The sequence below is a fragment of the Marmota marmota genome, unplaced genomic scaffold (genome assembly GCF_001458135.2).
Source record: "Marmota marmota marmota unplaced genomic scaffold, marMar, whole genome shotgun sequence".
In the NCBI taxonomy this organism is placed as follows: domain Eukaryota; kingdom Metazoa; phylum Chordata; class Mammalia; order Rodentia; family Sciuridae; genus Marmota; species Marmota marmota.
In genome coordinates this window covers 3,869,472-3,892,844 of record NW_025999927.1, presented here as the reverse complement: position 1 = coordinate 3,892,844, position 23,373 = coordinate 3,869,472, and the positions used below count along the sequence as shown (strand labels likewise).

At 37.0% G+C, this 23,373-nt stretch overlaps 1 protein-coding gene across 9 annotated transcripts in view; it reads left to right on the top strand.

The window, feature by feature from the left end:
- Window positions 1-23,373, top strand: part of Lyst (lysosomal trafficking regulator) — a 165,948-nt gene that overhangs the window by 81,776 nt on the left and 60,799 nt on the right. For 8 of the 9 annotated variants that reach the window (XM_048800390.1, XM_048800391.1, XM_048800392.1 and 5 more), the window contains 11 exons: window positions 3,997-4,195; window positions 6,561-6,692; window positions 8,609-9,233; window positions 9,937-10,114; window positions 11,927-12,096; window positions 13,301-13,531; window positions 15,314-15,480; window positions 16,712-16,864; window positions 19,800-19,940; window positions 20,630-20,821; window positions 21,932-22,110. In XM_048800390.1, coding sequence (XP_048656347.1) covers window positions 3,997-4,195; window positions 6,561-6,692; window positions 8,609-9,233; window positions 9,937-10,114; window positions 11,927-12,096; window positions 13,301-13,531; window positions 15,314-15,480; window positions 16,712-16,864; window positions 19,800-19,940; window positions 20,630-20,821; window positions 21,932-22,110 — 2,367 coding nt within the window. The remainder of the gene's footprint in view (window positions 1-3,996; window positions 4,196-6,560; window positions 6,693-8,608; window positions 9,234-9,936; window positions 10,115-11,926; window positions 12,097-13,300; window positions 13,532-15,313; window positions 15,481-16,711; window positions 16,865-19,799; window positions 19,941-20,629; window positions 20,822-21,931; window positions 22,111-23,373) is intronic. The other variant, XM_015504342.2, reaches the window with a different exon arrangement.

Sequence of the window (23,373 nt, the reverse complement as noted above, 5' to 3'; positions counted from 1 at the left end):
AGTCATACTAACTTCCTGAGTTACATTGTAGTGTCTGTGCTATGGCCTGGTTTCCAGTCAAATTCCTTTCTTTGCTTTTACAGATGCCCTTTTACCTGGTTAGTTGGTATATTGGGCTATTTTCCAATTTTTTTACTGTCTGAGGCCTCTGTTAGAAGTTAGACAAATGCAGACGTTCATGGGATTAGTGATTTTTCACGTTGGTAATGCCTGTGCTTCAGTGGCTCTGGGGCTTCTTGTTGTGGATAAGTGACATTCACCCTCTGTGACATCCTTACAAAGCTCTTGCCATCTGATGGCCACATACCTCCTCTTATGCCACTGAACCCGGATTTCATTCCCTTTACACAAGAGAGGCTTCTCCCCATTTGAGGCACGTGATATTCCCATTGCCGCAGAGGTATTGATTCCATTCTTGTCATCTGGCCAACTCCTGCTTATTCTTCATGCTTCAACTTAAACCTTGCTTCCCGAGAGAAACCTGTCCTGCACTTTCCATCTTTCCATTGTGTATACCAATGTGTAAGTTTACGTTGTTTATAAGATTATAGTTTATTTCCCTCTGTAGCCCTCGTGACGGCAGGGATATGTTTTTTGTTGATCACTCCATAAGCCTAATACCTGGCACACAAAGTACCTAATAACTCTTTGTTAAATGGACAAATTCTGAAAAAGAGGCAAGAGCCCTTCTATGGGGGGCCGTACTGAGTGACCACACCTTCCCGTCCTGATGCACCAGGGGATCTGAAAGATCACTGTAGTCTGGTGTGGTAGTGCCATGACTCGTGACTCCGTCTTTTCCCCACTCGGATAGCAAGGCCAGTCTTCTGAGTGGGCATACCCCTGGGGTTGAGCTACACTCATCTGTTCCTTTGTAATCCTACCCCTTTGCCCTGTTTGGGATATAATGTTCCATGGAAATGCCCTATGTGTATCCCCTTCTCTTGCTCTGCCTTTGGGTGTGGGCTTCCTAGATGTCAGTCAGCCTGCTGACAGCAGACATCACAAAGCTAGACTCAGTCCCTGAAACCTGACTCCTTGCCTCATTTGAATGGCTTCTCCTCAGTAAGAGGGTTTAGCACGCGCCCTCTCTCTCTCTCTTTCCTTGAACCCCTAAAGTCCAGAGGAGTCGCCACAAGACCCAAAGAAAAAGGTATCTCTGCCTCTGTGTGGTTATTTCGTGCAGTCTAGTTCCCCTGGAGTGATCCTAAGTGTGTTCGTTGTGGAATGCGACACCCTTCAATGCCTTTCTTGGCCCCCGTGGAAATTAGATTATTGTCTTCAGAAATACAAGACAGTGGAATGGGGGTGTGTCTCAGTGATAGTGCATTTGCCTACACCCTAGGCTCTGGGTTGTTTCCCCAACACTAAACATAAAACCAAAAACAATACAGTACAGTGATCTCTCAGGACCCTTGCTTACTGAATGTTTTATGCATCCTTTATATATAAATTTTCTTCTAAATCTATTTCTGTTTATATCCATTTTGAAATTATTAGCCAATTTGCAATGAATTTAAATGAAAATTTGAGATTCTTATTCATATTTTAACTTAGAGGCTTCAATCTATATATTTTTATTTCCATATTATTTATAAAAATGATAGAAAAATCAAGGAACCAATTCCTTTTCCTGAGAAGTATATATTTCTTTACCCCCTTCATTCAAAGAACCTGTTTATCAAATTAATAGCTGTTTATGAAGCATAACTTTACATTGGGTATTATGGAAAGTATTTAAAGAAATGAAGTTAGTCTTTGTCTTTAAGGAGTCTGAACCCCTGTGGTGTTTCAGGAAGATTAGCAAATCGGTAGAGCATTGGATATGAGGTAGTTTGATCAGTTTGAGAACAGTGTGGAGAGCCTGATCTAAGGCACTAAGGGTGGGAGTGTAAAAGTAGGGAGCAAATATGAAAGAGGTTAATGAATACGACTTGCTTCTGATAAAATGGGAGCTTCAGGAGTCACACGTGACATAAAATTTCAACCTGGGATAATAAAAGACATTATAAAAAAAAATGGTGGTGACTGCAAAGCAGTGGGAATAGATGGGGGGCACCATGGGATGGATGGCTGAGGTGAGAGATAGTAGGATGCTGAGGTGATGGGCACCTTGGGATGGATGGCTGAGGTGAGAGATCATAGGAGGCTTAGATGGATGCTTCTTCGGAAGCATCCATCCTCAGGATGTGAAACCAGAAAAATCAGCTGTAGGAAGAGGTGTAGAAAGGGTAGCTGAAGAGGAAGAGAAGAATCAGGAAACTCAGAAAAGCAAAAGCCATGGGCAAGAGGAGGGAAGAACATACACATAAGGTGGAGCCCAGTGATGGAGAAAGTTCAGAGAAATGTTGGCCGAAATGGGCTATGACCTTGAACATTCTTAATGCCTTGTAAGATATCAGTACTGTGGAAAAGACAAGAATCAGATTTCAGGGACTTCAGACAGTATGTGAGGTGGATCATGGGAGCAGTAAGAGCAAGCTATTATATAAGTCTAGCAGCAAGAGCAAAGAGAAAAACAGAATTACAAAAGATTGGTTTAAGGGATTTAAAAAAAATGAAATAGAATACCAGACTATTTTTGAGTAAGTGGAGCAAGCAAGTTTGAAGAAACATGTGCTGGAATGGCTTAGGAAAGAACAGCTGATAATGCAACCAGGAGAGTTGGGGAGGTTCAAGAGGTGCTATTGAGAAGAAAGGCAGATGGTGTGGCAGAAATAACTTTGAACTGGAAGTCAAGAGATGTATGTTCCTTAGTCTGGCCACTCTACAGTTGGGAGATACTGACACAGGAGTTTTGTGTTTGTTTTTGGAGACTCAGTGTTCTCTCACATCTGTAGTAGTCAGACTAAATTAAAATTAAAATCTGCCATTTAAATACTCTGATTCAGTAGTGCTTAAGAGTCGAAGAGGAATAGATGTAGAGACATGTATTTGGACATAGGGAGAAGGAAGATGAAGAAGTTTACCTCCCAAACTCTTGACCCATAAGCCTATTGCTACCCATTGGGAAAGTGGAATTGGCGGACATAAACAAGTTGTATCAGTCTCTACTTTAGTAATTACTTGACATTCTATCAAGTCTCATTATTCCAAGCAGTAGATGATGCCGTAAGGGATCAGAAGCCTGAGTTTAAGTTATAGTTGCACTATTTGTATATTTTCTGTAGCACTTAAGCTAGTCACGTAACTTCTTTTTTAGCCTCTCATTCTAGAAATAAGCCATTTTAGAGCCATTGTGAGAAAGAGCTGTGTAAATCAATGTATGATATACAGTGTAACTGGCTTTATGTACACGTTTTCCCTATGGATTTCATAGAAGCAGTATAATAGAAGAGGAAGTCATAGTCATAGTCAGAGCAATAGTCACAGTAATGATGGTAGTACTAATATAGTTCTGTGCACACAAAAATTTCATATTTTAGAGCATTTTGGATTTTCAGATTATGGATGTTCAACTGTAAAGCGTGTGCAAGTTTACAATAACAACACAAAAACCTCTAAGATGTGAAGCATGTCTGACCTCACTTGGATGTGTGAGTTTACTATGTGCAAGGCATTGTTCTAAGAGTCCGTGTGTTTGTTCCTTTTAAGAACTCTGTGAAGTAGCATTAGCGTTCTTCCCATATTATCGACAGAGAAGTGGAAGCGTGCAGGTGTTGAAAAGCACACCTGAGATAACGCTGCCAGGGAATGAAGGAGCCGGAATGTAAGCCTAGGTGTTGAGCTATGGAGTCCATGCCCACAAGCACAGTGATGTGACTTTCCTCAGTCTATTAAGATACGTGGGATAAATTGCTATCGGCTTTAATGAGCTTTTAATAACAAGATTACTGGACTTGAAAAATAGCAACTCAACATAATGGTAAATAAGGTCTGATTAGAGTAGTAAACCAGCCGAATTCTAGCTTAAAAAAGTATATCATATTTAAATGAAAAATGTTTTTTAACTGTTCTCTTTAAATCTAAAGAGAGTTTGATTTTTATTTTTTTCAGGAACACAAAGAGGGGCAGCTTACATCCATGCCCCGAGAGGTTTGTAGATCATTTGTGAAAATTATTGCAGAAGTCCTTGGATCTCCTCCAGATTTGGAATTATTGACAATTATCTTCAATTTCCTTTTAGCAGTTCACCCTCCTACTAATACTTACGTTTGTCACAACCCCACAAACTTCTACTTCTCTTTGCATATAGGTAGGTATGACATTTTTGTTCGATCTTCTGTCCCACTGGCCCACTTGATCCACATTTGTTTGATATTTGTTGAATGGCCTGTCTGAGCTAGACTTACTGGGATAGAAACAGGACACGGGGTTCTGGAATGAACCAGACATGGTCTGTGCCTTCAGGGAGCCTGAGTACCTAGGAGAAAGGAAACACACACTTAGATGACAGTGTATATTAGAAACAAAAGTAAAGCTAATGAGACTTCAAAAGAGAAAGAGTTTAATTAGACCATTATATACAGAGAGTATTTAACAGATTACACAATTATCTGTTGTGGGCATTGAAGAATTTAGGTAGAATTTGATAGGTAGATTGGAGAATTAGCACTTCAAGCAAAGAGAATAACTTGAAGAGAGGAAAATAGAGAAAATAGAGAGTAATAAATTTTTCCTAAGTATGTATATAGGATCTATAAAGGATAAATGAGAAATAATACCATATTAAGGCATTTATGTATTTATTTTCCCTAAGGTCATGTTAAATGAGTCCTTTAATGAAAGGCTAGAGATTTTGAACTTGTATTCTAGTTAGAGATCATTGAAAAAGTTTTTTTTTTTTTTTTTTAATTTTGCTTTGCTCATTTACTTGTTTGTTTTTGAACACAGATGTGATGTAAGCAAATTATTGTAGGATTCAGGAGTAGGAAACTAGGAACAGTAAGTCCAATTAAGTAATCTGTAGGTATATGAAATAACAGAATGTAGGCATAGTAGCAGTAGAACTGGAAAAGAGGGATAAAAGGAGAACTGAGAAGGTTAGGATGGGATGAATGGGGTGCTAGGGTAGAAGATAATGGCTTTGGTTTTGTAAAGCATGTTGCATTTGAGGTGCTCTGTAAGAATCGTGTAGCAGGCAACTAGAAAGGAGGGTTATAGCATGGGGGAGGTTACAATGAGCTCCCTGTGCCAAAGTGAGTTTCAATTTAGAATAGATGAGATCACTGTAGAGCAATGTAGAAAGAGAAGGAAAGAGGGAGCCAAGGATAAGACACTGGAAATATCACTATTTAGAGGTTACAACAGGAAAGAGGAATCAGTATAAGAGAAGATGGAATAATAAGTTTTTAAAGAACTAGGGCAGAGCAGTGCTGTAAGAAAGCAAGCAGAAGTGAACCTATGAAAAACCTAGGTGGTAGTTTAGAATGGAAAACCAGCTATACAACAGCCTTTTAAAGAAGTCTAATAAATGAATAAATGAGCAACACTAAACGACCAAATGAAATTAGGTAGCATGACTTTGTATTAAGTTCAGCATATTAGAGGGTAAGTACTGTGCAGAATCCTGGGAGCAGGATAATTGCAAAGTCAAGTAAAATATGTTTCCTTCCCCTCCAAGACCTGAGGCCTAGTAGAGGGGAGAGAGGTGGGCGAGAGGTGGAAGCAGGTAATTGTACCACACCATGTGGAAAGCACAGTGATGTGGAAGTCAGCGTTTTGGTTTTCTGATAGCAGACAGCCTGTTGAGGGCTGAGGGGACAGAGGTTTCCTGGAGGAGGTGATACCTGCTCTGAGTCTTAAAGGTAGGTAGGAGTCCAAGGGAAGGTCCGTTAGGCAGAGGAAATGGCTTGGGCAGGAGCTGTGAGAAGTTGGTCCAGCTGAAATGGAAGAAGCCAGCCTGGTAAGAGGCCTGGGGACAGATCATGGAGGTGCTTGTGGACAATAAGCTTGGAAAGGAGGCAACAGAAAGCCAGCGGGAGGTTTTAAGCAGAAATTGACATTTTGGATAGAAAATTCTGATGGCCGTGAAGATTTGAAAATGACAAGATGTCATCAGGATGTGATTTAGAAATCCGTGACAGCAATCCAGATAAGAGATGATGCAGCACTCTGGTAGGGAGGGAACAAGTTGAGGGAACCAGAAATAACGTCAGAATCGCCTGGTGACTGACTTGGCACAGAGGAAGCAAAACTAGTGGCCCAAGTGGCTTCAGGCTCCCCATGGGGAATGAACTGGTGCTGTTGTCAAACTAACCAGAGCACAGAACTGCAAGGGTGGCTTTAGGCAGAAAGATGGTCCAGTTCAGACTTGTTGCATTTGTGGTGCACTGAAGAAATCAAGCACTTGAATTTAAAGTATGAAGCTCAGAAGACAGATTGAGCCTGAAGGAAAAAAGCAAAGTGAATGTGGCCAGCAACAATAATAACAAAATTTGTAATGATAAGTCACACAGTGTAAGTCCTCACAGGTCAGGTATACACTAGGATAAAGTATACCACATTTTTCTCTTTGAACATCTATTTGAAATTTGTATTTAATTATTTGCTTTTAAGGTTATGTTCTTATTTACCCCTTTTTAATATTTTGCTATCTCAATTTTATTTTTTAATCGTAGATGGTAAGATCTTTCAGGAGAAAATGCAGTCAATCATGTACCTGAGGCATTCTAACAGTGGAGGGAGATCCCTTGCTAGCCCTGGATTTGTGGTAATAAGCCCATCTGGTTTTACTGCTTCACCACCTGAAGGTAAAAATAGCAATAATGAAAGTATACCCCTACATATTTTAGTTCTAGACTAAAATAAATGGAATATTAAACTTAAGCATGATGTATTTAAAGAACCCATTTTTACTACTTTCTGGTATCTATAATTCACAATATAATAAGAGCTATCTAACACAAGTTCCCTAGAGAACAGATTGAGTGGCTGAGGCTCATACTTTCTGACATTATCTGTCCTCTGTTATCACAGTCATTTATCTTTCATTAAACCATTGATTTATTTTCCTATTTTCTTCAAAACCCTGGTTTCTTTGTTTTACTCTCTCCTTCCTACCTGAGCATGTCTTTCTAGACAGCTTCATTGGTAGATGGATGACCATCCAGTACTCCAGCCCCACACTCTTGTCCCGTCCGTCATGGACGTGATCATCAACAAGGCCTCCAAGCACACCTGAGACAGGGTTCCACTGTTTGTTCTACATTTATGATCAATTTCTCAATCATGTGCATCGCTCTGCAACATTTTCAAATGCAATCACGTCTCCATCTTTCCAGGTCTTTTGAGCAGACTCTTTGGCAGCTTTAGCCCCTAGCCAATAGAGAAACAGAATCCTCTGGGGATTCACAGGAAAATGACAGAGAGGATGCACCCAACCTTTCTAATCCACTCTCTGATCATAACATCCTGTCTTTCTAATTTTCTTAGGGTTAATTTTTCAGATTTTGAGATGAGGTCTCACTACACTGCCTGTAATAATGTTGAACTTAGAATCCTCCTGCTTCAGCCTCCCGAATAGCTGAATCACCATGCCCAGCTTTTCTGGTTTCTTTACCACACTCCCAAGGTTTTTTTGCCTCTGCTTTCCCTATCCAGCCAAGATCCCATTAGCCTATAACTTCGGCAGTTTTCTTGACATCATCTTCAGTTTCCTTGTCCCTTGGCCTGCTGGTTTTCTTTTTAAAAAATATTTATTTATTTTTTTAGTTATAGTTGGACACAATATCTTTATTTATTTATTTATTTTTATATGGTGCAGAGGATTGAACCCAGGGCCTCGCACGTGCTAGGCGTGCACTGTACCACTGAGCCACAGCCCCAGCCCTGTTGGTTTTCCTAACCTGAAAATCCCTAACCTGGCCTCAGTCTGACTAACCTCACACTGCTGAAGACTGTACCAGGGCTTTTAATGTTTCCCTATCATTTTTCTGTTTGTTCAGAATCACTTCCTTCTTGTATTTATATAGTAAGTGTATTCAAGTCTTTATGTCAACAGTACTTTTCAGTCTTCCAAATTACTCTTTTTTTAAAAAACATTAGTTGCAGATGGACATGATACCTTTATTTATTTATTTATTTTTATGGCTGTTTAATAACAATAAAATTGCCATTTATTGAGCACTTATTATATGCCAGGCACTATGCTATAGGTCTTTCTTAATCCTGAAAGCAACCTGCAAAGTAGATATTCTGAACTCTCGTTTTGTGTTTGCAAAAACACTGCTCATATGGTACAATTGAGTGATCTAACTGAGGCCACTGAACTAACAGAACTGACATTTTAATCTGGTTATCTCTAGTTGCAAAGCATCGGGTCTTTTCACCATATCCATGTGTCTGCTGGCCTGAATAAATTGTTTCACTTCATTCATTTAATTTCAGCAGAACCACTAATCCTAATGACTTTAAATCATGTGGTCAATATTGCATTTTGTTAAAGAAACAGGAAAAGGCATATGTTCTTGAAAGATTTTAATAAAATGTGGTTAAAAGAAAAATAGTTCTGGCGCTTAAGCATGTTAAGCAGTTGCTGGGAAATTAACCTAAATAGATTCTTTAACAATAGAAGGTGGGCCTTCACCATGACTGAGACTTATAGTGCACAGAGAAGTGGTCCCTCTTAGCAGCTTTTTAAGTAGTATTTTTCTGTTGCTCTTCCTAGGAGATAGTTCCTCCACTGTTATTCCACAGCCGATGGCTGCCCACTTGCCGCGTTCCAGAAGCCTGCCATCATTTCCTACCTGTTCACAAGTGCAGCCACTAAAACTGACTGGAAGTTTGGGTTGTAGTATTGACAAGTTACGAAACATTGTAGATATGTATGTTGCTGCCCAGCCAGAGACACAGAACCCTTTAGGGGAGTTCAATGTGCTGAAAACAGGCAAAGAGGATGCACTCATCAGTAGCTGCGAGTCTGCCAAAACTGTCTGTGAAGTGGATGCTGCTTTCACAGCCCACAACTTTGCCAGTGTTGTCCCAAAAGGAACACTGGGATCTCCTGTGGTCAGAGTAGATCACAAAGACCTAGGAGCAGAACCCCGGTCAGATGATGAAAGCCCTGGGGATGAGTCCTGCCCACGCCGACCAGACAACCTGAAGGGACTGGCCTCATTCCAGCAAAGCCACAGCACCATTGCAAGTCTTGGGCTAGCTTTTCCTTCACAGAATGGATCTGCAGCTGTGGGCCGGTGGCCAAGTCTTGTTGACAGGAACACTGAGGACTGGGAAAACTTTGCCTTTTCTCTTGGTTACGAGCCAAACTATAACTGTGCTGCAAGTGCTCACAGGTACTCACATAGTTTTTGTGCATCCCTCCCTCTTTAAATATTCTTTGAAGAATCTCTACACTCTAGAAATGTCTTCATTACACCACTTCTGATATTTCATTATGTTGATACCAAACGGAAAGTGCCTTTCTCCTCATTTTAATATTAGGTAGTATTGAGTTCCACATTCAACCAAAGGCTTAAATAGCTCTCAAAGAAAAATATCTCTTGTGGCTTATTTTATTTCTTGGAATTATTAGAGAAAAACCCCTTAGTTCATGGAAACAATCAGATTGATTCTTATTCCTACTGGCATCTCAAGTAGTACTGCCCAGTGGGATCTTCTGTGATGATGTAAATGTCTTCTCTGCGGTGGAGAGTACCACAGATGCCACTTGAAACATGCCTGTTGAAACGTGGCCAATGCCACTGAGAACTGAATTTTAAATTGAATTTAAAATAAATAGCAAAAATGGCAATCACTCCAGTACTAAGCATCATAAACACAGAATAGAATAGTGTTTAGTGTACTATATTCCTAAAAATGCCAGTGATAAAACGTGATGGCAAGTGTGTTAATCACAGTTAAATTTGGAAACATTCCCTAATCCTTATGAGATTTGTTTTACATTTTAAAATTACCACTCAGCACAGTTCTTAGGGTAATCATCATGTGGTGTTACCCTTACCCTGTGTTAGTGAGACTTTTTGGTCTCTGTTTTAGTGTAACTGAAGACTGTTTAGAACCTGTCTGCTGTGGACTGTATGAACTCTTAAGTGGCGTTCTTCTCATCCTGCCTGATGTGATGCTTGAGGATGTGATGGACAAGATCATTCAAGCAGATACACTTTTAGTCCTCGTTAACCACCCTTCACCAGCTATACAACAAGGAGTTATTAAAGTAAGCGCAAACACTACATGAATGCTGTTTTAATTCAGAAACTAAACATATGTATAATTTAAAAACTTGAATATTTATGTAAAATAGACTTGAAGCTTTATTTTATATTTAGGAATAATGAACTAAATATGGTTTTTTATTATTTATATTTTGTGTGTATTATCCAGTTTTAAGTTATCCATATATTTATTTATTCCAATGTTTTTTAAATCTACCAATAAATTCATGTATCTAAACATATAGTAAATCTATGTCACAAAAATTCACAAGGTAAGTTTGGTTCACTGAGATCTCGCCTGCACAGACAGAGCATCAGAGTTTAGACCTGAGGTGTCAGCTCAGATGTCATCTTCTCAAAAGAACTTCCCTGATCACCTTATCAAAATTACTTCCTTCTAGCACTACTCTTTATTTTTTCCATCAAAGCATCCTGTTTATGTCTTATAATTATCTTTCACTTATTCTGTGGACTTATGTTTTAATCTCTCACATGAAAATAAACTCTGTTCATATCTCGTGTCTGGTATATAAGAGTTGTCCAAAATAGATTGTCAAATGAATAAATGTTTGATATGAATGGCTTTGAGTAGAAAGCAACCAAGCGCTGGAATGGTCTTTTAAAGATCCTCATTCTCTTTAGTTTGTTTGGATGTAAAGATTGTATAACCACTTGCAGTTCCACCTAGTATTCATTGTGCTTCCATTTCACACGCAGAGCACTGAGCTGGTTGCTCTGTGGGGTACAGAGGGGAGTAACATGAGCCCCTGCATTCAAGGAATTTGTGGTCCTGTGAAGAAGAGGGTCACATACCCAACCACGTAAAAGGCAAGGGACCGTGATGCATGCTGCAGTGGCGGCACTGATAAAGAAGAATGCGAGCAGAGGGGGAGCAGATAATTCTGATGGAGACACAGGGAAGGATTCGTGGGGGGAAACAACTGGATAGTATGCTGTCAACTTAGGAAACTTTTTAAATAAGGCAATAAAAATAGATGTTTGGGGAATGGTAGTCTGTCACCACTGTGAGGGAGGGACTGAAAAATAGGGAGAGGTGGACATGCTCCCTTCACAGGCTAGCATAGTAATCAGGGGAGAGACCACCAGTCCCACAGGCTCACCTGGAAGTCCAGGGGAATTCAGGAGTTTCCAGCCTGGAGTAATGAAGTCAAAGGACCAACAGATTTGAGAGACTTACTAGGGTGGAAGAGAGAAAGGTGCCTTCATAATTTCAGGTGGGGAGAAAAGCCCAAAGTGAGTTCACCTTGAAATCTATGGAATGGAGCTAAGATCCATCTAAGTTCAGAACCATGAGAGGAGTGGTTCTGGAAAGTAATTAAGTTGTATACACGTTGTCTTTAAAACAGGAAGGGTGGAAAATCAGGCCTGTGTTCAGGATAAATAACCTGTCAAGTAGTCTAGAAATAGAGCTCTAAGCAAATAGATATAGATTTACAGGGAGAGCCTCGTGCACTGATTTTATTTCCTTCAGAATTAAGCACATGTATTCATTCCACTTAAACTCCACCAAGGCTGCCAGTCTGCTAGGTGTCCCTGCTCTGCTGAAAAGGCTGGTTTTCCATCATAGCAGTGTTAAAAAGTCTCTTGAGAGAGAGACACCCCTAGCGTTCCACAGTCAGAGACAAAGTTCCTCTTACTATAGAGGGGGTCTTTCATTGAGCTTTCTGTGTTCTATATTTCTGAATAACTTAGACAATAACTTATAAATACAAGTATGATTGTATTTATACTGACTTGTATGTATTATATCACATTTAACATATGATCTAAATTGTCATGAATTTTTTCTTTAGCTCTTACATGCATATTTTAATAGAGCATCTAAGGAACAAAAAGATAAATTTCTGAAGAATCGTGGCTTTTCCTTGTTAGCCAACCAGTTATATCTGCATCGAGGGACTCAGGAATTGTTAGAATGCTTCATTGAAATGTTCTTTGGTCGACATATTGGCCTTGATGAAGAGTAAGTGGGTTCTTCCACCGTAATTGTTTCTTTTTTTAATCTTAACTGTCAAATTTAGTAAGTACACTCTTAAAATCATTTGTCAACTTTAGAAAAAAATCTAGTCATTTTCCAGGTAAATCAATTTATTATTTGCATATGATATCCTTTCCAATATTACTTCTTCCTTTGTATTTTATTCACTAGCTAAAAATTAGAAACAAAGAAGTGCTGTATCAAATGAAAGAAAGTGATAAAGTAAGACTTGGCTTGTAGTACTAACATGAGAAAGTTACCTGAAAAGAGAGTTTGCTCACATGTTCTCAACCACGGGTTATAGGAGTCAGAGCAGGACCTCCTCCCCCCCCTCAGAGCCTCAGGTCTTCTGGAAGAAGAGAGAGACCCTCACTTGAAATCCCTGCATGTCCTGATTCCTGAGATTTGGCCCTGGAGTAGTGCTGAAGGATTAGCAAATAAGTACAAAGTAAAAGAATATTTTTCACCCAAAATTTTCACAGAAAAATTATTTTTTGTTATTTCTGTTTATGATAAAGAGAAATGTTTTTCTCCTTATTACAGTAGACAGATTCAGATCCTGAGGAATTTACTTATTTATTGAGATTTCAATAGCACTTTTCATTTGCATATAGCTTTTAGTTTTTTCAAAGCGATTCTGCATTATCTCCTCTGATTCTTGAAAAGAAAGTAGGGCAGATATCATCACACATATTTGACAGGTGAGGTGCTTAAATAATTTTGCTGCATCACAAAGGAAAATAGTTTTGGGACAAGAACTTAAGATTCATTCATTCCTTTGTGCTGAACCTCTTCTTACTAGCTCACTGTCTTTCAAATACTATGTAAAATAACAATAATAATCCTGTATGCTTGTTATGTAGCAGGAATGCCTTGGACATAAGTGGCACGTGAATGGATTAAAGTCAGTTACAGATATAAAATGGTATACATATTTTTTTTAATGCTTACATATTCATCTTGGGATGAACTTCTGGCAACAGCTTTTATCTTATTATTGAAGAGGGTCTATAATCTTTAAAAAGGTTAAGGATCCTTATTTCCCAAATTTATTTTCTTATAGCTTCAAATTGGGTTAACAAAATGACCCAAATTTATAGTATCAAATCAGGCTAACATAATGGCCCATTTTTTTCTTATTTTGTGACTATTGCTTCTAACATGTTCTTAATTTTATTTTTTATAATAGATTTGACCTGGAAGACGTAAAGAACATGGGACTTTTTCAGAAGTGGTCTGTCATTCCTATTCTGGGACTAATAGAGACCTCTCTGTATGACAACATACTCTTGCATAATGGTCTTTTACTTCTTCTCCAAATTTTAAATTCTTGTTCTAAGGTAGCAGACATGTTGTTGGATAATGGTCTGCTCTATGTGTTATGTAACACAGTAGCAGCTTTGAATGGATTAGAAAAAAGGTAAGTTTTAAATTGTTACTCAAATTTACACCTGATAAGTCCTTTAGAAAAAGAAACTTTAGGGCTGGGGATGTGGCTCAAGCGGTAGTGTGCTCGCCTGGCATGCGTGCGGCCCGGGTTCGATCCTCAGCACCACATACAAACAGAGATGTTATGCCCGCCGAAAACTAAAAAATAAACATTAAAAAAATTCTCTCTCTCTCTCTCTGTCTCTCATTCTCTCTTTAAAAAAAATTAAAAAGAAAAAGAAACTTTAGTAAGAGCTAACTTTAAAGTGTAACTTTTCATAATGCTTTCAAAGTTCTTTGCTACAAAAATTTTGAAATTAAATTAGCTTGGAGAGGGCATAATTTCCAACAAAGTTTAGTTATGAAGAGGGTATTTGCCCCCAAATAGATTTGCTAAGCTTCCATCATAGGATTATAAAAATTGTTATCCTCATCAGGAATAGGAAATTGAGGATAAGAGAGATACAGTAGCTCATTGAATATCACACAGCCAGTAAACAAGAGAGAACTTGAGGACTGAATCTGTCTCACTTCAAAAGTCTGTTTTGAACTCACCATGCTATCTTACTATTAGCATACTCTATCACTGTCCCTGAATAAATTAATTCATAATAGTCATATTCTATCACTATTATCATAAATTAATTTCTAGTAGTCAAAAGTACATTGACAAAAGGCTTCCACCAATTGATTAACAGCTTTAAAAATATGTTGAGATTAGATTTTTATTCAGATTTTATATCTTTGATGTCTCCATTTATGATGCACAGCATACCATTTTTACTAGCATAATGATAAGATACAAATCTTTAGAAGCACCATCTTATTGCATATTAAAGCATTAAATGTTATCTGTATTCTTTCAGAGAAAAGACAGTATATCTTTAGTGATTCTCTAGGCCAGAGACGACTTCTACTCTACTCAGTTCAACTTTCATTGGACACTTACTATATTTAGGCTCTATATACTTGGCATATGAGAAATAAAAAGAAATACCAAGTATTATTTCCTCAAAATGCTTAGTCTTACTTTCAGTACAATTTGTGAAATTGATAAATTGGGAAGGGTACCTGCAGCTTGTTCTAAAAGTAGTTTTTGCTTCTATTCTGTAAAAGGATGAATTGTGCTTGTTGATAGTCCCCATGTGCTGCTCTATATGCAGTTACCATGTCTAACCCTTGCTTGATTTGGAAAAAAAAAAATGAATGGAGGGAAGTATAGAGGTCTAACAACATACACCAAAGTAGGTTATCAAGGCTGAAATTGAGGGACAGAAGTAACTGATTCATATTTAGTATATATTTAGAAGTGAATAATACACATTCAAACCTATTATCTCTTTTGATCCTTAAAATAACTATAGTTTACACAAGTAAGGTTCAGAAGGCTAATTGATCTTCTCAGGCTCACCTTCTTTGGGGAGCCTTTCTTTGTGGTTTTGCTCATACCCTCATACCCTTCCCCCTCAGTGCGGACTAGGAACTTGCTTCTGCATTCTCACGGTATCTTGTGTTAACCTCTGTTGTTGCATTTACCACCATTTACTGTTGATAATGATCTCTTTACCTGTCTGGTAAAGATTATAGTTTTGACAGAAGTCAAAGTGTATCTTCTCATTTTTGTTCCTAGTATACAATGTGCTGCCTGCCATAGAATGAATATGAATAAATATTGAATAAATGCATGCTGGTAGAATGGGAATTGAAACCAGTTCTCGTGGTCTTAAATTATTGGTTCTTACAATGTCCTGCATTGTGTTTTGGTCATCTTCAGCCTTCCTGTGAATGAATACAGATTGCTTGCCTGTGACATACAGCAACTTTTCATAGCAGTGACGATTCATGCATGCAGTTCCTCGGGCTCACAGTATTTTAGAGTTATTGAAGACCTTATTGTACTCCTTGGATATCTTCAAAATAGCAAAAACAAGAGGACACAAAGTAAGATTTATGGATTTTTATGGATCTGAGAGGAAGCCAAACAATTTTTGGGCCTAATTTCTTTTCTCTTGGTAACTCTTTTTTTCTAAAGGCTTAACCGTAACTTTGTGATGATATTGATTGGCTTTAAAAGGCAGCATTTTGGAGTGGTAAAGATAGTGATGCCTTGACTAGTAGCTGGCAGCACATCATAGGAAACTGCCAGCAGCTACTGGTTTTTCTTGCCAAGTAGAATTGAAATTCTATGTGGAATAGTCATGCCCTATAGTTTTCTTTAATGGCAAATATTAAAGTGAAGGTATAACTTGGAAATGTGAGAATTGTGGGTTGAACATTTGCTGTAGGTACCAAAAAAAAAATGTTCTTTGAAACAATTATGTAAAATGATATAAATTCATGTATTACTTTTTTCCTTTAAAATTTCATAGAGTCCATTTGGATATTTGCTTTAAAATTGCTTTTAAACATAGTTTTAAAATGCTGAATTTGAGAACCCACATTGAGAGAAATGAAAAGTTGTGCTGCAGTTGTGTACAATGAATCAAAATGCATTTTGCTGTCATATATTCCTAATTAAAATTAAAAAGAACAAACTGTACTGCTTTATTGAAATGAGACCTTAATGCTATGAAATTAACAATGTTTATCACTCTAAATATGAATTATTATCTTTTCAGAATTTTTTTTGCAAAATAATTGTGTAAAAACAATAGTACTGATATTTTAAAAGAGGAATATTCACTTGTAAATGTTACTGTTTTTTATGTAAAATCTATAATTACCTTTCTCAGTATATTTTCTTAATGAATGAATAGTAAAATTAAATTTGCAAATCATATGGTATTGTAAAGAATATTAGAAGTGTTTGAAAATAAGCTTGACAGTGGCATAAATACTGCACTGTCAAACTGAAATCTTCCTAATACAACTGTAGTTTAAGAAACCTCTTCGTAGCCGACTCCTGTCTATAATTGCATGTGCTCAAGAAAATCCTTTAGTACAATAAAAATCACTGTCACAAATTTAAAAAAAAATTAAATTAAAAACATTTTAGTTTAAAAAAATTTAATTAATATCTAATAAAATGTTGTTTAGATATGGATATTATGTATTATTTGGGATATTATTATTCAGATGGTAGATAACTAAACAATATTGGATATATGAAATATGTAAAAATTTAAAAAGTCAACTCTTAGCTAGATAACATTCTAGTCTCTTCTGTTTTTAGATATGGCTATTGCTCTGCAGCTTAGAGTCCTCCAGGCGGCCATGGAGTTCATAAGGAGCACTGCGAATCATGACTCTGAAAGCCTTCCTGATTCAGTCCACTTACCTTCTGCCCCCCATCATGTTGTGTTTCAGAAGCGGAGGAGCATTGCTGGTGAGTATTAAAGTAACATTTTAATAATTATAAATTGAAAGTAGATTGATTTTCCTATATTTTCGTATCTTAAATATTTCTCAGGTTAAAAAGTTGAACTATAAAATTTGAGAAAATTTTCCTCCCAAAGGAAACTATTCCACTACTTTATTTTCAGTTCTTGATCAGTTATTTCTTAAGCCATCTACCATGTCAAGCACTAGGTTAAATTTTGGAGTTACAATAATTAAAAAACATATTCTGCCCCTGAAGAGATTATCAAACAACATGGAAGTGCAGAGGACTGTAATAGAGCATAGTAGGGCGACTGGATTTACTTCAGGTCTCTGTGGAAGTGAAATTTCAGTATATTCATAAAGGATAAGAAAGGAGTTAGCAGGTAGAGTCAAGGAAAAGTGTTATAGGTAGAATGAGAGGCATAGGCAACAGGTCCAAGGTTGGGGAAGAGCTCAACTTGTTCAGAAAACTGAAAGAAAGCCCTCTAGCTGGAATGTGGCCCTGGAGGAGAGTGTTGCTAGATGAGGCTGTCCAGGATGGTGTGGGCCAATTCATGGATAACCATATGGATGGTTTCAGAGAGTTGGGAATTTTTTCCTAATGGGAAGTTGTCAAGGTTTTAAATCAGTGGGCATGATCTAATCAGACGTTCATTTTGTAAGTGTGACTCTGAGCCTAACATGGTGGCACACACCTGTAATCTCTACTGCTTGGGAGGCTGAGGCAGGAGGATTTCGAGTTCCAAGGCAGCCCGGGACACTTAGTGACTCTCTCAAAATAAAAAATGAAAAGGGGTGGGGGTGTAGCTCAGTGGTATAGCACTCTGGGTTCAATTTCTAGTACTGTAGGAGGAAAAAAAAAATGCCTCCAGCTTCTATAGAATGTGAATTAAAGGAGAGCAAAAGAGGTAGTGGAGAGTCAAGGAGGGGTTGGTGCAGTAATCAGGCAGGCGATGGCCTCTGGCATGTACTCAGTTAGAATGCACATGGCATCAGAACCAGCTGTAAATTAGCACATGTTATCCAATAATCCATATTGATGTTAAAAGACCTCCTTAGGTTTTCCACAAAGTCTGCTATTCCCTTTATACAAACATAATCCGGAAAGATAACTAAAACCACAAACAGGATACGAGCACATACATGTATGTGTACATCATTTGTTTACACAAACACTTAAGTATCTCCAAACAGAGCACTATTGTTTTTCTTAAAGTTAATTACCTTTACAGACTTAATGACTTTTAATACCAAATCTTTCTTCTATTCACACTAATTCACTTATTTGTGTTTAATGCTATGCAGAATTTTAAAGTCCTAAAAACCTCACCCATATAGAAAAATTTGTAAACATATGTCTTACAGTAATTTAACTTTTTCTAAATAAAACTTCCATAGATGAAACTTCTGAAACATTCATGTAACTAAACTCTCTGCCCTTATTATTTATTACCTGAGCTGGCCGACCTTTGTACCTCTTTTTTGTCCCAGGTAGATTGTTTCCTGTCCCAGGTCTAGTAGTATACTGCACAGGTTCCTACATGCCAGTAGATACCTTGCAAACACCTCCCTTTGCAGGACCCCATCCTGCAAACAGCACTGAGTTCCCTTCTCTTCAGGGAACAGAGTCCCAATTCCTTGGCCTCTGTGTCTCTTCTTGGCATGGATATATATATGGAAGAGAGATGTAATTTTGCCTAAATGGCATCATGCTGTGTGCCTACTATTTACAAACTGATTTCTATTTTAATTAATATATTATAGACATCTTTCCATATCAATAAATATTTTAATGAATTCATGATAATCTCTTGAATTGATGTATCATGATATTCTTCCTTTTTATCAGTAAACAAAGTTTTGTAACTTGTTTGTTTTTGCCATTATAAACAGGACAGTAAAGTACATTCTTTTAAAAGTGTCCTCTCTGCTTCCTTGCATATCAATATCAAAAAACTTTACATGTCATCTGAATGCATGAAGTTAGTCAGCATTGGGAAATTATTTATATATTAATTATATACATTATATATATGTATCTAAATTGTCATTCATACAGACAGTAGATATTTTTGTATTATTAATATAATTCACATACAAATGAATTTCCTTTTTGTTTTTAGCCAATAAAAATACCAGCCATTAACAATTTTTTATTCTTTATAAAGAATGAGGCAGGTATTGTGTTTCACATCCATTATTTAATTTAATCCAGCAAATAACACTCTTTTTTTTTTTTTTCCAAATAACACTCTTGATCCATTCATTCAATCATCAAATAATTACTGAGTACCAACCATGTACCAGCTACTATTTTACCTGTCCTCTTGGAACTTGAATTAGAATAAGCAATAAGCATATAAATAAATACATTGAATATACTGTGAGATAATGATAAATATCTATCTGTGAGGTAAATTCTATTATCTTTCTAATCCACATCTTACATATGAGGAAATTGAGGCTTAGAAAGAAATTTACTTAAGGCCACACCAACTCCATGTGGCTCGATGCAGGAGTGCTGACATGCTTCCCACTTTCCCAGCATGCAGTGCTGGACAGGACAGCATTCCTTCTTTCTGTTCCCTGCCCTCCCTCTGGATGGCAACTGTCAATCACCAGTGGGAAAGTGGTCAGAGACATAGACATCGGGGAAGAATCTGCCTGAACTAAGGACTCTGCCTGACAGTGTTATCATTGAATGCAACCAGCGTACAACCAGGATACTTATTCTTTTTGTTTGTTTCTTGTTGTTTCTTTTTGTTTTGTTTGCCCCAAAGGTGACTCTACCCACCAAAATGTGCAATGTAAAATAACTATAAAATTTTTAAATGTCTCGCAGGATAAGTCATCAAAATCTATTATAGTTTACTCATACATAAGTCATTTTTATAGAAGTTATTTATGGAAATTGACATATTTTCATGATTAAAACAAAGGTTCAATTCCAATGAAGGGTTCCATTATTCCTCACCTGCCAAGACGTCATTTTGGTTCCTATGGTCAACTTCCGATGCCCTTCTCCTTCAGCCCATTAAATCAAGACTCCTCCCCCATGTTTTCTCCTGGATGCACTACAGGTGTGGTACCTTCCAGAGCAGGTGCAGTAATGGTGCAAGAGCACCACTCCAGTCTGTCCAATCTGACAAAGAATTTCTCAGGAAATATTCATGTAGCACTGAATTCCAAATGATGCATCTGCCCCAAATCATTCTAATAGCAAATCACTGGGCTTACATTCACCCTTCTGATCTCTTCACTTTTATTGGCTAATTTCTACTTTGTCATCATATATAATTTTCAAAACTACTTTTTAAAATCCAACAACAGTAATTATCCAGAAATAGTAACATTCTTACTAAACATGACATACTTTAAAACTCTGTTGATGATTTTGAAACACAGGGAAGTGAAACAGTATTTGAAAATTATTTTACCAAAACATTCTGAACCACTTATGCCCATCTAAAACTTTGAATATTTCAGAAGACTCAAACATTCAAAAATGATATTCTTCCTGTTAAACTATATCATGGGCTTTGACCTGATTATTTTGGACTTCAGAACCAGAAGTACTGTTGCACTTCTTGGAAAAGGGGAAAATATCACTTTCTTTTAATTTTTTTCTCTTTCTTTCCTTTGTATAAATTTATTTTATGATAAATAAGTCTGTCTTTTTGTGGTCTAATAACCAAAAAGTTGTAGTAAAAGTAGATTTCTTGATTGTTGTTAACACTGGCTTTGCACGTTTTCATTTATATACTTGAAGGTCCTAGAAAATATCCCCTGGCTCAGACAGAATCTCTTCTGACAAAAATGCGCTCAGTGGCCAGCGATGAGCTCCACACCATGATGCAGAGAAGAATGAGCCAGGAGAGCCCTAGCCAGGCCACTGAGGCAGAGCTCGCCCAGAGGCTGCAGAGGCTCACTGTCCTAGCAGTCAACAGGATTATTTACCAAGGTAGGACGGCAGAATTGGCTTGTCCTTCCTCAGACAGCGAATGTAAAGAAAAGTACCTTCAGAGGGCACCCATTAGGTTTCAAATTTTTAAACTGCATTTTTTTTCTGTTCTTAACGTCTACATTATTAAAGGAATTTCTTACCTGGAATGGATAGTCTGGAATAAAAGGATGATTTTTAATATGTTAAATGGAATCCTAGATTGACTGTTGATTTTAGAGTAATTTGGTACTTCTAATATTTGAACTTTTCTTTTAAGGTAATTATAGATTCACATTAAGTTGTTAAGAAATAATAGGGAGATCCTGTGTACCTTTTACTTTGTTTTCCCCCAGTGAATCTTGCAAAACTATAGTACAATGTCACTATCAGGACAGTGACAGGAGTTTGAGACCAGCCTGAGCAACACAGCAAGACCATATCTCAAAAAAAGGAATGTTATATAGATAGAAGTGTGTAGTAGGTAGCAGATTGATTGAGGCATCATTGATAATGTATATGTAAGCCAGTGCATCACATTTACACTTTAAATACCCACCATACACAATGTCTGTTTCTCAATCATGCCCCAATAAAGCTGGGAAAAAAAAATTTAGGTAACCTCAGAAAGGCAGGGAAAAGAAAAGAATGATTGTTAATCACTAGAAAAGCAGAAAACCCAAGGGGGATATTTTGTCTTAACTTTTGTAATTTACATTTGGTGTAACAGTTCCCAGGCTATACTCCAAAACTGAACCAGAATTATCACAGTAATTGGATTGTACGTACAGTGAAACAGTTCTGCAGATCTAGCTAATGCAAATTATTATGAGGTCTTTATGTTTGATTTGTACAAGAGCCTTACGGTTCTAATAATTTTGCAGTTTAACTCATCTTTACTAGTAAGTTAAATCTTTTATTTATGATTTCGTGACTTAATGTATTTTTAAATCTGCATTATTTTAGGTGAATTCTTCCTCTACTATACTGTATATACTGTCTTGAATACCCCCCCCACATTTATATTGTGATAATTGAATTAGCAATTGCATAAAATATTTTTACAAGCATAATTATCACTTATAATGGAAGTATTGTGATTTGACTAATAATTTTTTTTTTAATTCAAAGAGTTTAATTTAGACATTATTGACATTTTAAGAACTCCAGAAAATGCAACTCAAAACAAGACCTCAATTTCCCAGACTGAAATTTCTGAGGAAAATATGCATCATGAACAGCCTTCTGTTTTCAACCCATTTCAAAGAGAGATGTTCACCTACCTGGTTGAGGGATTCAAGGTATCTATTGTAAGTATATCACTTGGGAAATGTTCATTCACACAAAAGGAATAGAGGTTTTATGTTTATGTACTACATTTCCAAAATCTATTTCTTTGTGCTCTTTCAGAGAGTCTTCTGAAACTCCAACAACTTAAAATTTTAATAATCAAATAATATATATTGCTGATTTCCCCATTCCAAAATGACTCACCTCATGCAACCTTGGTTTCTAGATCTGTACCCTGAAAGCCTTTTTCTAATCTTGTAGTCTAGGAAGATCAGTATCAGAAAAGAGGAACTCTTTGATGATTACTCTGAGATATTAATCAACAGCCTGTTTTGTTTTTTTTCCTGTAGATGGGCACAATACCTTTATTTTATTTGTTTATTTTTAATATGGTGCTGAGGATTGAACCCAGTGCCTCACACATGGTAGGCAGGCGCTCTGCCACTGAGCCATAGTTTCAGCCCATATCAGCCGGTTTTTAAAGGACTTTACTTACAGCCATACTCTTGAGTTTCTGAATTTTGAAATTTAGATCTTGGAGTAAACACATACAACACCTTAAGAATGATTTAGAGAATACTGGCTGCATCAGGCTCCATTTATTCTTATCACACCTGGGCTTCCATGGTCAGTTCATGCCATAGATAACTAACACTGATCCAGTTCTAGCAGAACTCATAAATCATGATTTTGACACTCTCTAAATCTAAATTTTATGTTTTAGTGTCCAGCTCTGAACAGCAAAACAAACTGCAGACTCACGTAGAATTAAGTCACTCACACAGGGCTCTTAGGACTTAGAGTAATTGGAAAGTCATTTTCCAAACTCAGAATCAACTCCAATTTTGAACTCAAGGCAAGTGATTTAACCAGAAGTTGGCTAACTTCAGTGGTTGAAACAACTGAGGTAGTCATTTGTTAGGGAAAATTGATGGTCAGCTTATATACTTTCTTAATTTGTGAATGTTATGCTAAATGTTGTGGTACTAATTCTTTATTATGAATCCTTTCCTTTATTGTAAAGTGAAAGTGGGTGTATCTGCCATTGCTCTTTGATAATTTTGTTTTTGGTTTAATTTTTAATTTACAATACTAAGCCCTTGGTAATTGTTTAAATGGCATAAAACTTTAGCTTTTTCATCCATCTTTCTCTTTTTTTTTTAATTGATAATATGTGTGTAACATAAAATTTACCATTTTAACCACTTTAAAGAGCACAAACTTGTGGCATTAAGTAATTCATGTTTTTGTGCACCACTATCTCTAGAACTTTTTCATTATCC